General features: G+C 44.1%; 2 protein-coding genes across 2 annotated transcripts in view; one reads left to right on the forward strand and one right to left on the reverse strand.

The window, feature by feature from the left end:
• GALNT11 (polypeptide N-acetylgalactosaminyltransferase 11) overlaps positions 1–10,183 on the forward strand; it is a 37,138-nt gene extending 26,955 nt beyond the window's left edge. The window contains exons 10-11 of the mRNA XM_010006002.1: positions 7,734–7,871; positions 10,052–10,183. Coding sequence (XP_010004304.1) covers positions 7,734–7,871; positions 10,052–10,183 — 270 coding nt within the window. The remainder of the gene's footprint in view (positions 1–7,733; positions 7,872–10,051) is intronic.
• A 5,131-nt stretch (positions 10,184–15,314) lies between these two features.
• The window catches only part of KMT2C (lysine (K)-specific methyltransferase 2C), a 191,567-nt gene continuing 190,984 nt past the window's right edge, over positions 15,315–15,897 (reverse strand). The window contains exon 60 of the mRNA XM_010006003.1: positions 15,315–15,837. Within this exon, the coding sequence (XP_010004305.1) occupies positions 15,745–15,837 (93 nt within the window). The 3' untranslated portion in view covers positions 15,315–15,744. The remainder of the gene's footprint in view (positions 15,838–15,897) is intronic.

Below are 15,897 nucleotides of genomic sequence, written 5' to 3' on the forward strand. Positions count from 1 at the left end.
AGGGAAACCAGGCTCACTGGAGTCATGAGATTTGCCTCACATGCAGGTGTCTTTGGCCTTTAGTTTATGCTTCTGTTAGCCTTCATGGCTACTAAGAAATGCTCAAATTCTCACTTCTTGATTTAAAAGAATAACTGGTATTGTGTAACATGTAGTTGTATCACTGTTGTGGGTTCTACTGTTAAGTGAAGGCCACTCAGATGATCATTATTTTTAGGTAAAGTTAAAATTACTCAAGCACATCGAACTGTCCTGTTTTCTAGGACTTGACAGTGACACTCAGTTCATTTTTTTTTGCTATAAAAAGATAAAGCAATAAGGGAAGTAGTAATCACAAAGGTGATGCATCTAGAAAATACTTGAAAAAATTCTCTTTCTCTAAGTTACAGTGAGAATTGGGATGTTTCATTAACTGTAACAGAAATAGACTGGAATAATACTGGGGACTGAACACAAATTTAGGAAACGTAGTTTAATAGTGCAGGTAGAAGAGGAGACAGGATCTTGTAGAACAAAGGTCAGTGCAGAGAGGTCTGAAGTAACAAAAGAAGCAGAAAAATTGATTTTGAGTTTTGGAAAGAAAAGGCTAATGTCGAATGAGAAATTTTGTAGTTAAGAAGTGGTTGTGTGAAGGAACTGCCGAAATTGTTAGACACTCCTGAAATTCAGGAGTGTGACCTCTTTCTGGAAACAAAACTGAGAACACACTCCACGAAACTTCAGTATTGAAGGAGGACATAAAATATTTACGGACCCTGGAAGATCATAATGAAAGACTGGAAGTGTCTGAAGAGTCAAAGAAGGAAACTGTGGTGTAGATTCTACCCAAAAGTTCATTAGATGGTCGTTAGGGGACAAGGATGCTGAAGAAGGCTTTGGGCTAGACACTGCCTGAAACTAGAAGTAGTTTTGGAAAAACTTGGAAGAGAAGCATCAAAGAACACTAAAAAGGGAAATTTTTGGAGTGAAGCACAAAGGCCAACCTAGGACTAATAAGTGGGAGTGTTTGTGATCTAACAGCTAAACAAGATTGGGTTTGTCATGTAGCTAATGCATGCCTGCCTGCTTCCTAACCTGAGTGCTAAAGCCAAGCTCCTTTTCCAATAAAATCTCCTAAAGTCCACTGAATTATGTGCTTTTTTTCCCCCTACTGTTTTCAAATTCACTAGGTTGACTCTTAAGCTTAACTTTCTGTGTTGTTATGACCTCTTCTCTGTGTGTTGACTTCATTTCAGTATTTGAACCTTTCTCTTACTTAGCAATGTATTAAGCTTAAAAAATGTGACTGTTGCCATTCCAGTGGAGGGTGGTGCTAAGGTGTCTAAGCATTTGCATCTGTACTCTGGGCCTTTAAAAGGTAACTTGAGTTGAGCAAAGAATTTCATAAAAGCCCTGTTATCACTCTTGTAGCAATTTATAAATGTATTACATACTTTACAAACTGTTCAAGAGCCAGAATCTAGAAGGATGTGCTCTCATGTGCAGTTCTGTAAGATCTTCCTCCCTAAACCTCTGGATCATGGCTATTGGTTTGCTGTTCTGAAACAGCACATGCCTAGTGTGAAGACATGCAAGTCTGCTTGCTCCTTTTCCATAAACTACTGAAGGGACACAGCTCTTCAGTCCCTCTAACAATGGTCATGAAAACATCAGCAACACACTGAACTGTGAAACAGAACGCATGTATCTGCTTTGGAACAACCCTCACAAGGATGTTGGGTTTTCAGAATAGCAATAGCTTAAATAATGATTGTAGATTCTGATGATTTTTCACAAGTCAGTTGGTGCTGTGATGTCATTGTTATCCATAGTAACAGGAGCTGAAGGATATGCAAATAGCTCTGATGATGCAGATTGCTAGGCACATCTCTTCCTCAGTGCAAAGGGAGCTTTGTTGTGCTCTTTAGCTGAATTTTTGCCTTTCAAAAACTGTGACAGAATAATACAGTAGTGCCAATCTAAGCAACAGATTGTAACTGATGAAAGTACTGGAATGCTTCTCCTCTGGGCATGGTTCACAGCAGGGATTTTCTTTCACATAAAGGGCTGTTTCTGCAGTATTACGGTCTTGTATTTACTGAAAATTTTCAATGCATTCCTCTAGTGCTAGTGCAATTTGCAGACCAAGTAAGAGTGTATATTCACAAAGCTTTGCTGGTTGGCCAGCTGTGCCTTTTACTACACTCCACTGCACTCTGAAAGCCAAAGGGTAGGCTGATCCTGCCTGGTTTGTTTCATACCATTCTGAAATATTTATTCTCTAGGAACAATGAGCTTCCATTTTCTGCCTACTACAGATTCTTTGATTTTTCTCTAGGATGGTTTTTCTCCCTAGGTCGGGTGCTTGGTTTTGTTAATAGAGTTGTCTCTATTGGCTCTGGACTTAAAATCTTATATAGTTAATTCCATGTTTCAAAAGGAAAGGATGGTGTGGGCCATCCTTCTGGATGGTGAGGCACCATTTGAGTCCTTTCCTTACTTGAATTTCCTCTGAAATAGTTCAGGTAGATGATACCTGTTTACCAGTCTCACTGTAGGAATAATTTCATCTTTCACAGACACAAAAACATGTTTAGTAACACAGCCCCCTCATTGCTTCATTATGGTAAAAAATAATGCCAGAGGGGGGATCACTGGGTCAGGGGGGTTTGTGTAGGGGAGGAAGAGGATGTCTCCTTTACTGACAGTGGCAACTGGAAACCAGTTAGAAAATCCAAATATTAGTAAAATGACAGAAAAAAAGTTGCAGTCTCCAGTAAAGTCATACAGGTGTCATTGTAAGGAGTTAAACTGTGGTCATCACTGACACTGTTCATTAAGCTGTGTATGAGAAGTTCTGTTTTATATCTATCTGTATGTAAATGAGATTTATGAAGTGATCTTAGTAATTAGTCCAGGGTGGTTGATTTGTTTGTGTTATATGGGAGTGAAGTAAAATCTTGAAGGTACTAAAAGCCCTTGGGAACCTCAGTCTTAAATCTGTAAACACTCTGGACTAGCATTGAGGAGACTAAATTAAAAAAAGAAAGCAGTTCTTCCTAAGCTGCACGTGCATTAAAAAATCTTGGCCCTAGCAGTGAGAATGCTTACCCCAGATCTCTGGGTCCCATTTCCACTACAGGAAAGTTGAACGAACTACTGCAATCAGGGTGGCTAAGCACAAGCAGGACCTCCTTGGCTCCAGTGGAAATGGTCAGTGATTTTCTCTGTGCTGGGAGCTGGGCACAATTTCATTTTTGGAAACCAAAATCTGACAGTGATGCTGTCCTAGGTGTTAGGAAGTAGATGCAGGATGAAAATATTCTGCACCTCATCTCTTACATTTTTAATAAAATAAATCTTAAAATGTAATATTTTTTTGTAGTAGAAAATAGGATAAAGCAAGACATCACTCAGAACTGAGGTATAAATTCTAGGCAGGCATCTTATTGGCTGTTGACTTTTGATGTTGTGCTTGAGCTTGAAGCCAGGCAAGTCATAGACAAAAAGAAAATCAGAGCAGTTTGTTCCCCTTGTTGGTCAGATACCAGTGGTGCTGCCTGCCAGAAGTTTCCTTCCTTCCTGGCCTGTGGTTCCTCACAGCCTGGAACAAGAGCTAAACATTGTCCTTCCAGTCTTCAGCAGCAAAGTAGTTAATAAGTTTTGGAGAGTGCAAAGGCTTGCATATAAACCGAACATGAAGGTAGTGGCTTTGCTTTCCACATATTTGAATCTGTTAATAATCTGCAAGTTCATACTGATACTCTAATCTGAATTTGGAGCCGTGATGTGTCCCAAATTGGGGCCTTTTTTTCCTCTTCCTTTGTTTGCTACCAAACACGTGATTAGTTTGAAATTAATTTTGGCCATCTTCTGTAAGCCTTTCTGGAGGAGTATCACACTGGGTTTAACCACTGCTGTGTGTGTTTTGCTATTAGTCAGCCTTTGATTAAAGGTCTGATCCTGTGTCACTGGAGTTTTCTTTCTCAATTCTTGCCAGTTTCCTCTGTTTGAACTTGGCTCCAATTATTATTCTTTTAATAATAATACTCTTCTGGCAAGTCCTGCTATTTCTCCAGTCTCTCCTCCTCTTTAATCTTGTTATGCTTTCTTTCTCATGACAGGGCTTAAACAGAAAAAGTATGTTAGAAGGCACAGGATGCCTCAGGTTGGGGCAGATTTGAATGTAATATCTGCACTTCTTCAAAGGAGAGACCTTCACTGTGTTGCAAGTCCCAGTGATGATGAATGAGCTGTGTGCTTTTCAGTCGTGCTGTCCAGCTGAGGCAGTGTCCTGAATCACAGCTCCCTCCAAAAGGACAGGTTTTAGTTTCACGAGACAGGGAAAAAAATAATTTAAAAAATAAATCAGGATTTGTTTTATTTGCCTGACTGTTGTTGCAATTTTATAGTCTGAGAGTGGAACTCATTCAGTGGGTGAATAAAAAAAACAAAGTATCACCCAGTGGCTGTGGTGTCTGCAGCACTGAGCTGTGTGAAATCAAACCAGGGCTGGGAGAAGAGGGCACCAGAAGAACTGGAGGTCCAGGTACTTCTGATGCAGTTATGAGGGGCTCAATTCCCTCTCATTCACAGGGTCAGAGTACAGAGGGAAGGGAGTTGATCCTGGCAAGTGAGGTGGATGTACTGGGATGCTCCTTGTCCTCACCTGCCTGAGGTGAGGTCTGGGAGTGGCTGTAGAGGAAGAGACCTGGCCAGCTCTGCTGTCACCTTCTCAGCAGCCAGAGGGGCACACTGCCCAAATGCTGTGTGACTGCTGGGTCCTGCTGTGCATGCAGAACAGCAGTTGCTTGGTGTTTAGCCAGATGGTCCCAGTATCTTCCCTGCATTGCAGAGCTAGAGTTTTCACATACTTTCTTCTCCTTTTCCTTACCCCTGTGTAGCCCAGGTTGTTTTGAGGTGCACATACCAAAGTTCCTTCATTTCTTTGCTTTCTGGCACAGGGGTAGGGCCTCATCTTGGTTATGAGAGCTCTAGGTCCTCTGCCTGACTGATCTTGGCTCAGATCTTTTCAGGCTTGAGAGCACTGAAAGAGAGAGGGGACACCAGCAGCTCCTGCAGTTAGATCAGACTGATGGTCCAGCTTCTCTGAACCTTCAGCTGTGCCAGATATGCCTTACTTGAAAGCAAGGTGTAGGCAGCCCAGTGAGAGCTAGCAGAGTATGGGCATGGACTGCAGCAACTCAAGATGCCTGACACTTTTTTTTTTTTCTAACAATAAAATTACCTGCTTCTGAAGTGTCAAGTGTGTCCTGGTTTGAGCCAGGATGAAGCCAATTTTTCTTTTTACTGATTTTTTTTTCCTTCAGTAAGCTTTCTTGTAACTAGCAACAGTGTGTTCTGCTAGGCTGATAAGACAGTGGAATGTTTTTCTAACTACTGAGGCTTCAAGGCTGCACCTGCACTCTGCCGGCTCAGACACTATGGGGAGATCTGTGACCCCCCCCCCGTAGGAGGCTGAGTTAGACAGACAGCAAAATTGGCCAAAGATATTCCATTCCATATATCTACGTAAGCTCAGAGGAAGGTCAGAGATCACAGAAGACAACTTCCTTCCTTCTTTTCTCCCTTCTCTTCCGTCCATGGCCGGTGTCCAGGGAGGACTCTGTTCATCCATCACCGTCGATCCTCAGGCTTGATCTCTCGTGACCCCCATAACTCTCTGCTTTCTCCAGCAGCAGCTCCGGGATTCCTCGGGACTCTTCCCAGTTCAGGGAAGTGCTGTGGGAGTTGCTGGGGTGGGGGGAGGCGAGAGGCTTTTGCCTACACCTGAATATATCTGTATATAATTGTATATATTCTCTTGTATCATTCATTAGTGTTTTAATTAAAGCTGTGTAGTTTAGTTTTCAATCCAGCCAAGTCTCTCTCTTTTTCTCTCTCTCCTTCCCTACCTGGGTTGGGGGGAGGGGGGATCGAGAGCATTGTTGTCGGACCTAAGTCAAACTGTGACAAAGTGGGAGGGGACAAACCAACAGCTTCTTATTAGAGGTGATGATGTTTTTCAATGTGATAACAAGAGAAACTCCTGTAATGTCATAAAAATTCAGGAACCCAAATGCTGTTGAAGCTGCAGAGGTGAATCAATGCATTCTTCTTTTATACAGGTGGGCTGGGGCTCAAAGCTAGCAGAAGCAGTTTGGCTAGGGAGCAGAGAAGGACATGCTGTCATTTATGGAGCATTTTAGAATGGGAACAGTGAAGCAGTGATTTCCTTTTGGAGAGCAGGGGTGTGGGAAGCCCCTGCATGTCCATGATTATAGAATCATAGAATGGTTTGAATAGAAAGGGACCTTAAAGTTCATCTAGTTCCAGCCCCTCTGCATGGGCAGGGACACCTCGTACTAGATTAGGTTGCTCAGAGCCCTATCCAACCTGCCCTTAAACACTTCCAGAGATGGGGCTTCCACAGCTTTTCTGGGCAACCTGTTCCAGTGCCTCATCACCCTCACACTAAGGAATTTCCTCCTAACATCTAACCTAAATCTCCCCTCTTTCAGTTTTAATCTATTGTCCCTTGTCCTCTCATCTTCTAATTCAGTGAAGATCTCTGAGCCCGAGGCCACCAGCTGCAAGGAGTAGTAGGACCTTGGGACCAGTGTGGGTGGGAACTCAATGCAGGCTACCTGGCACCAGAATTTGCACAGCTGATTTTGGTTTCTCATCATTCATCATGTACAAGCTGATCCCAGAGCACAGTGTTAAATAAATTCCTATGAGTTTGTGGCCAGATGCAGCACTTTCAAATGAACTGTTGGAGTGAGTCCAGAGAAGGGCCACAAAGATGATCCAAGGGCTGGAGCACCTCTCGTATGAAGGCAGGCTGAGAGAGTTGGGGCTGTTCAGCCTGGAGAAGGCCCTGGGGAGACCACATAATGGTCTTCTGGAATGTGAAGGGGCTGCAGGAAAGCTGGGGAGGGATTTTTTTACAATGGCTTGTAGTGAGAGGACAAGGGGGAATGGCTTCAAACTGAACAAAGGTAGATTTAGATTAGATAGTAGGAAGAAATTGTTTACTGTGAGGGTGGTGAGACACTGGCACAGGTTGTCCAAATAAATTGTGGGTGCCCCATCCCTGGAAGTGTTCGAGGCCAGGTTGGATGGGGCTCTGAGCAACCTGGGTCTAGTGGGAGGTGTCCCTGCCCACACAGGGAGGTTTGAGTTAGATGATCTTTAAGGTCCCTTCCAACTCAAACCATTCAATGATTCTAAGTTTGGAGATGCCTTTTGGCCATGCCTGAGTGCTGGGCTATTTTCCCACAGATCTCGGGCCATCTGCTGTCATCCAACATCCTCTCTGGCCCCATGGCTCACTCCATGGAGCTGTGGCAATCTACCAGCTCCTCCTTCCTGACTAAAAGATCATCTTTGGATGTACTGCCTGGCTTAATGACTTGGCTGAGAGAGAAGCTGGTCACTTCCACTGGCTGTCGTGCTATCTTGTCTAGCTGCCTGGACACGGGGAACACAGGGGGGATGCTTAAGCTTACAAATGCTGGTAGGGAGCAGAATCATAAATGGTCCTTTTAGTACCTCTACCTGGGGTGGTGTTGGGCAGGCAGCAGAACACTGCAGCTGCCTTTCAGTTGCTGGATAAAAGGCAGCAAAGAGGCAGTGGGTGTTGCACGGTGCATCTCTGATATCTAGGTGCTAAAGGGCATCCTCTGTGGCTAAGCAAAAGATGCACCTGCCCTGAAACATTGGGGTAAATTTATTTTTACCTTCTCTTTCAGGTTTGGATTTACAATGAAGATCATGAGCTGATTTTGAATAATCTCCTTTGCTTGGATGTTTCGGAAACTCGCTCATCCGATCCACCTCGTCTCATGAAGTGCCACGGGTCTGGAGGCTCACAGCAGTGGACATTTGGGGTAAGAGGAGTGTCTGGCATATAGCATGTTGCTTGTAATTAATGCCTCAATAAGTGATAACAACAATAACGGGACATCAGAGTTGAGTTTAATTATGACCAAACCTCAGACATACCAAGTTAATTCTACTGCACTGGGCCCAGCCTGTGGTCCCGGCAGCCTGTACAACAGCTACATGGGCTTTGGTGGCTGCAGTTCAGCTTGATGAAGACTCACTGAAGTGGGACATGGAGGTCTTGTGCTTTGCAGCACAGGAAGGTTTTTGCAGCCATATTTAGCCCTTTTTCCTGCTTGTCACAGCCACCCACAGCATTCGTGGCTCATAGAGATGTGCCAGAGAGAACGGAATCCACCCGCCGCTCTTGTTTGTGTGGTGTTTGCAGGGCTGGGAGGCAGGAGCAGCCTGTGTGGTAGTTTCTGCTTAGTGCTAGAAGGTGTAGAAGATAGAGCTAAGGATTGTCAGAGGAGGTTTTTTCCAGCTGTTGCTGCATCATGTCAGTTTAATCACTTGAAGTCTGGAATGGCCAAGTTCATAAAAACTGAGCCAGTGCTGCACGTGTGAGGTTTGACTCCTGGGTATTAACTCAGAGGCTGCTTCTTCACCTGCCCTTTGTGTAGCAGCAAGTCTGTAGTGCAGACATCCTTGAACAAAGAGGGAGGCTCTGCCAGACCTGCCTGTTGCACCTCCAGGCCAGTGCTACACAAACTGTCTCGTGTTCATACCATGCTGCTCACTGGCAGCATGAGTCCCTGAGTGCAGATGAGTAAGGAAGGCTGTTGGTTGGAGGTACAGAGGCAGATACAGCATGAGCCCATAAGCGTGATGTCTGGCACTTGCAGAACCACAGCTCTGCCACAGCCTGTGCCAGCAGGGCCACAGCCACGGCTCCCCATGATAGTGGGGTTGCTGATCTGAAGTATTTTGCTGCTGGTAACAGGTTCTTCAAAGTTTTTCAGTTTGAGTGAGCTGACAAAGATTTTTTACAAGATGGAGAGAACGATGGTTGAAATTCAGTGCATGTGACTGTTAGGTGATACCTGTGGTGGTGAAGAATCAGGGCTTTGGGTGTGAAACATGGGCTTTGAGCTGGTCACACGCAGTGGGGTTGCAGAAGGAGAATCTGTAAGAGTGTCAAACTGGTGCTCAGCAATGATCAGCAGCAAAAGAGTGAATCAAACCTTAGGATTGGCTGGGAAAGGAGCAGAAACCAATGAAAAATGTCATCACGTCATTGTGGTTTGTCTGTACTGCATGTGGTGGTCACCTCTCAGGCTACATTAGGGCTGGAGAAGGTTCAGAGGAGGGTGGCAGGGCAAACTGAAGATGTGGGGCACCTTTCTCATGAGGAATGAGTGAGCAGGCTTGCACTCTTCAGATAAGAGAAGACTTGTGGGAGCAAGGGGAAAAGTGTTAGTTGTGTGAGTCACTGGTACAGAGACAGGCCAATTGTTGGCTACCGCACAAGGCTCAGAGTGGGGGGTGTGGAGCAGTGTTGTGTGTCCTTGCCCTGTTGTCCTGCTTCACTGGGCATCTGCTTATGGCCATAAGCAGTGACACAGAGCCTGGTTTGGGTGTTCCCCTGTGTCTGCCTCCTTCCATGCAGAAGGTTTCTGCCCTTGGGAGCTGATGGAGTGTGCAGAGAGCCCTTTCCAGACAGAAAAGCCGCCCCCAAAGTTCCTAAAGCAGCTGCAACAAGCTATTGGGGGTGGGAAGAGGAGAAGAATGTTTTCTCCTCACACTTGACTAGGGTCTGGCAGTGCCCAAGTTACAGGACCTACCATGTCTGGTGGCATTGACAAGGCTTGGCCAGGTGCAGAGCAGGAACATGGCTGTGCTGCACTGGAACCTTGTGGTTCCCTCTTTGCTGAGCGCTGGGGGATGGATGATTTTGGTCATTCCTCCATCTCAGTAAGAGGCTACGGTGTAAACAAAATCCAAACTGGGTCCCTATAAGGAGGTGAGATCCTTTACTTCAAGGTCTGAACATGGTTACGGGGTGTGCTGTGCTCTGGCTTTTCAGTGATGCTGCTGTGGGTCTGGTTTGGCAGGGAGGCTGCTGGAAGGCTCATCTATCAGGAAGGAACATCCCCTCTTCTTAAGCCCAGCTTTTTTGCTTCAGTTTGATAATGGAATATAACAAAGTTTTAAGAAATAAATCCCTTCTGTCTTTCTCTCCTAGAAAAACAACCGCCTGTACCAGGTCTCCGTGGGGCAGTGCATGAAGGTGGTGGATCCCCTTAGCCACAAAGGTTACGTGACCATGGCCATCTGTGATGGGTCTCTTCCTCAGCAGTGGCATTTTGAGAGCTGAGACAGCAAGGATGCACCTGAGAAGTGTTCAGCCAAGACCTGATTCCCCTTCAGCCATGATTTTAAGTCATTCTGGAGGGCTTTGCAAGGGGCCCTTAGCTGCTACACCCAGCCTAACCATTGCAAGGACCCTTTAGGAATCCTCTGCTGTGAAGAGCTGTGTGCTGGAGAAGGTCCAGGTGGTCACTGGTTCCTGATCAGATGCAGTATAATAGGAGCAGCCCCACTGCAGAACAACATGTAGAAGTGCAATTTATCATCGGTTCCTCGGATTATCCTGGATTGTTGAACTGTTTTTAAGTAAGAGAAATGATTAGAGCAATGTAATTTAAATTCTGGGATTTTAGCTTTGTGGATCTTTGAACTGACAGTGTTGGAAAGGAGTCTTCTCCAAGTATTTCATGTGCAGTATCTCATTAATTTTAGTATGGTTTTACTGGCCAAATTGTTTTGCTTTTTCTGGAAAATATTTTTATTCCCTTTTATCTTCTCAAAATTATTTGTAATATTTAAATTTAGTTCTTCTAATTTCTATTTTAGGACATTTCATGTAGTTCAAACTCTTCACTGTCATTTGTCACCTCATATTTAAAACAAAGTAACTATTACAAAGTCTATTTTGATGACTCGTGACAGTAGCTGCATTTAAAATAAAAGTATCATTTTTTTATTAATCTGTATGGCCTTACTCTTTGTAGCTGTTGGGCCAGAAAGCACCACCTTGGAGACTGATGCAAACTAATGTGCACAAGTTTGGGTCTTTCACTCCCTTTTCTTCACAGCTGACTCTCCCTCTCTCATATCGTGGAAGGTTTGACAGATAATTTCTCTTTGGTTTGTTTTTCTTTTTCTCCACTTCCCTACTCACGTTGAATTTTTCACTGTTTACTTTTCTTTGACTTCCTGCCTTAGCCCTGGATGCTTTTTCAGCGTGTGGAAGCTGCTGCAGAAGGAAAAAGCTGTTCCTGCCCACTGTATTTTTTCTTAGCCACTCTGCCACAGCGACCTGCCTTCCCTGGGGAGCATTCCAGGATCCAGCTACTGACACTTGGGCAGCATGAGAAAAATAATGAAAATCTTGGAGTATTTGTAGACCCACGTCTTCCCGCAGAGAGAAGAGATTCACTTGTGACAGGCTGGAAGCAAAGGAGCAGGTGGGAGCTGTCCATGGCTGCTGCTCATCAGTCGTGGGGGCAGTGAGGGGTGGGCAGGAGGAGCCAGGTGAGCAGGGATTGACTGGAAACCAGAGCAATTGGAAGTTCTTCCAGCCAACTTCATTCCTACCAACAAAAGTCTCTTAACAACAACCACCTCTCCCTTGGGTAGCTGTACCTCAGCTGAGGCCTGTGCTCTGCCTCTGGCTGCATCAGGAGGTCCTTGTAGGGGCACCCCAAGTCTGGCAGTGGGTTCCTAAATTGTTGTTGCAGGGCAGTGTGAGGCTGGAAGGGGTTCACACCCTGCTGGCTCCCAGTGGCCTCCAGCTGAACCCTTCCAGCAGCACCAGCAGCTCCTGACAAAAATACTTGTGTCGTTGGGGGCACCTGGGTGGCTGGTGTGTGGGGGGTTAATTCCAGGCCTTGCTGGGGGTGGAAGGATGGGCTGCAGCTCCTTCTATGCCTGATCAACACTGACAGCTCCCGTGAGGGAGTGTGAAGCAGCAGTGGGTGCTGGTGCAGCTGCTCCCAGCTGTGCTCCAGCCTTTCTTGTCAACTTCTAAATTTGACTTGGCTGTTGGACTGGCTGTGCAGAAGCCTTGCTCTACCTTTTGTTCTGTGGCCTTTATGTTGTCTTCAAAAAATAACAAAAACTCAAAAGCCAAGCAGATCCTCAAAGAAGCCAAGCAGAAACTGGCTTTATTTGTGGTCCAAGTCTGTTGCCACAGAGAATTTTTGACCCTTTTTCCCCTGGTGAGGAAATTTGGATGGTGCTTTCAGCAGCAGCTCAGCAGATTGTGGTCTTCAAGTCTGCAATAACAGACAAGAACACAGGATGGACGGATCCCGAGTTGTGTCTGGATTGTTCCTTAACATATTCTACCTCCTTCTTACATAAATTCTAACTTTTAAATTAGCAGTACCCATGTTTGCAGTGCTGTATGTGTGGGCCTTAGGTCTCAGCCAGTGTTTTTGGGGCCCCCAGTGTTCTTGGAGCTGGGCTGAGCCTCTGCAGGCCCAGCCCCTGCCAGGGCCTGGGGCTGGATCCCAGAAACAGGTGGATGTGACACCATTTGAGATGGTGTCTGTAGTTTCTGCAGTGAATGATTTTTGGCCAAAGCTGTTGTCTGTTCAGTGCTGCAGCCATGCCATGCACCATTTGAACAAGGGTGTGTGTGTAAATCATTTCTGTGATAGTTGATCTCAGCTAGGCCCTTTCTGAGCTGTGATTAGGTGGAATTTCCACCTGTGATTAGGTGGCAAGTCATAGTTTATGTCCTGTGTTTGCATGACTGCTCACAGCTGACCCTTGGGACTTTGGCTGAATAGGCTTTAGAAGGAAAAAGCCTTTCCCCCTGCTCAGTGTGCCATTGTCAGGCTGAGGAATTTATAATTTGTTAAAAAAAGCTGCATCTGGGACTGAGTTTTAAGCCTTTGTGTCAAGTATTTCCTACTTGATGAGTCATGGAGTTGGTAATGACCATGGCTGAGACCAGCTTTGCTTTGTGGCTCATTACTCTGGTGTTTCCAAGATTGCGCTGCTCTATCCTGTGTGCCAGGGCTGAGGTGGGCATTCCAGAGAGCTGTCCCAAGAGCAGTTGCTCCAACAGCCAAAGCCTGGGCTCTGAGTTCATCCTCCCCTCCTTAGCTCATCCCAAATTCCAACTCCAGATGTGGTCAGGCCCTGCGCAGGTGGCTCTTCCAGCAGCCAAAGTGTAGGATATAAATTAATACCATTTGGCCTGGTGGGTCCCACCTCTCTGTAGTAAATCGTGGAGACTTTTTTTAGCCTTGACCTAGTACTGAGGGCCTGTAGAGATGTCCCTGTGTCAGGCAGTATCACTGCAGCAGTGGTGCAGGGTGAGGGAGAGCCTTGGAAGGTTTAGAACTCGTTAGCTGAGATAAAACCAGATTAAGGGAAAGTAAAAGCAAAGCAAGCCACAGGATTAATTCCCTGCTTCCCAGCAGCAGGTGGGTGTTCAACCAGGTCCCAGAAAGCCAGGCTCCATCATGGGTAATGGTGACTTGGGAACATCCTTCCCCCTTCCTTCTTCCCCCAGCTTGATATGCTGAGCACAACAGTCCATGGAATGTCCCACTTTTGCTGGGCAGGGCTGAGGAGCAGCAAAGGCAACAGGAGCAGGAGCAACATCCTCCTCAGCACCAGCAGAGGCACGGCCCCACCAACCACACGACCTCTGCCCCAACCAGCACAAGAACAAGCACAAGACACTTGAGCCTCTTTTTTTTAGCATCTGTGGCAGATTTTTTTCTTTGAGAAAACATGATTGCAGGGCATTGTCTCTGGTGGGTGCTCAGGACTTGGCATCACAGCATCCAAGAGGGGAATGCAAATGTGTCCTGCTGCTGGGAACAGAGCTTGACATCCCAAAAGAACTAGAAACCAGACACCCCAAAGGAAAACAGGAGGATATCATTTATAGATGTAAAATATTTTTATTTGTAAATGCTGATCTTCTAAATCTGTTTCCACAAATTCCAAAACCCATAACACTCTGTATACTTCAAAAAATTCTTCTTTTTTTGTGTTGTTTTTGTTGTGTTTTGTTTTTTTTTGCCAACATTAGATACTATTATACAGAACAGAAAAAAAGAAACCTGTAGGACAAATACTGGTAGGATGTTGGAATATTGTACAAGAGAAGAAAAATATTCAAGAAACAATTTCATACAGCTATTTATCAAGAGAAAAATATATACAATTGATTTATTCTGTAAGATAAAAATACATCATGCCATATACATTACAAGTTCAGAACTGTATTACTGAATATACCAACAGTTTACAGTCCACTTTCATTGTGCACACAAAAAAAAACTTCATTTTTTTTTAAATTTTTATTTAGCCTGTGAAGTGTCAGTACCAGAATTTTAAAGTACAAAATAAAAAGCTAACCTGGTTCAAAATGCTGATTAAATTTCTACAAGCAAACACAAAACAGTGTTTATTTTTTTAAAAGAAATGTAAACAAAAAACAATCCATACAAACACATCTTTAAATTACATTTTCCAAAACCCTATTGCCAGAGTCCTGCAGCTGCAAGCACATTACACCTAATTTTTTTTCCTTGTTTTCCTTTTAAGAAGGCTATTGTATCAGACTTAAGCTCCAACTACATGATTCTATGCTGTTTACATGATTTAATGTAGGCTGAACAGTCACCTAATCTTGACTATTTTTTGCTGAAGAAAAAACCCAACAATGTCCAGCCTCTATTTTGGGTGGTTTTAGCAGTTATTCACAGTTATCACAAATTGTAAGCACAAAAAAAAAATAAAAAATAAAACAAAAAACCTGACTTAAGAAATAGGGATGCAACAATATAATACAAATAAAATTAATCTAAGTTACCCAAACATCTACAAAAGTCCAGAGTTGTAATATACAGGCCCTTTCCCAGGCTTAAGGTTTACTTAAAAAAAATTCTGAGAAGACCACAGTTGAGACTGCTTGGAACATAAAAACCCTTCTCTCTCGAAACTGAGATTTTGGTTACTCTGTGTCTGGAATTACGTGGCTGTTAATGCAGATCATATTGGAACATCCCTATTGACGGTTGAGAATAAGCACCCGAACTGCTGCAGAGTCTGGTAGCATTTGGTCAATAACTATTTTTATACTGTATTTTTTTTTTTTTAATTTTAATTTTTTCTCAAAATATTTACACTTTTGTACAAAGTAACAGAGTTTGTTAGTTCTGCAGGTAACAGCAGCAGCTTGGCTTTCTTCTAACTTTTCTTTTTAAAAATAGCTTCATTCACTTATTCAATAATAAATACAAAAAGGTTCTCTTATTTTACAGAAATCAAAAACTACAATAAACTGACTCATGGAATCAAGTATTTAAATGTATTTTAGTGCAAGTTATTTTTTCCCTTAGCTCTATCCCTAAGGAAGTCATTTCAGTACATTCCTTGTTCAGTGGTGTCTACTTTTATTTAAAATTCTTCTTTAATTAGAGGGCCTGCCCCTTTATCAAATAAGGCTGTGGCCAGCACTTTGGACTTCTCCCTTTCGCTGGTGATTTCAGTCTTACATTCATATGTGCCCCCCTGCACCCCTGCAGGGGCCACCAGTTCTTTGCCCCAGTTCAACAGTTTCTCCTTAGTGAGCTCAAAAACAAAAGTGCTGGACCTTTTCTGTTCATTCCATTTAACCTCCACCTGGCTGGAAAGTTCACTTCAGATGTTGCAGACTTGCTCCTGGCGCTTGTTTTGTTGGGTTGTTTCTTTTCTTTTTTCTTTTAAAATACTTGAGTACTTCCAGAAGTGATTATTTCTCCCCCCCCCTTTCAAAAAAGGCAACGATTTTCCATCGACAAAATCAAAATGTGAATCACTTCTTCCTTGGGACAAGCAACCCTCAAAGACAGCAAGGAATGCCTTCTAGTTCATCCACTTTCGGCAGTTGACAGCTCCACAGTGACATGGAATCTTGTGCTGGTCGTCTTCAAAATCAAACTTATAGTCATAGCAAAGCTGGAGGAAGATGAAGGAGAAGGGTTAGGGACAACCAGGATTTACCCACCCCTGGGTTCA

The sequence above is a fragment of the Chaetura pelagica genome, unplaced genomic scaffold (assembly GCF_000747805.2).
Source record: "Chaetura pelagica isolate M959 unplaced genomic scaffold, ChaPel_1.0 scaffold199, whole genome shotgun sequence".
Taxonomy (NCBI): Eukaryota; Metazoa; Chordata; class Aves; order Apodiformes; family Apodidae; genus Chaetura; species Chaetura pelagica.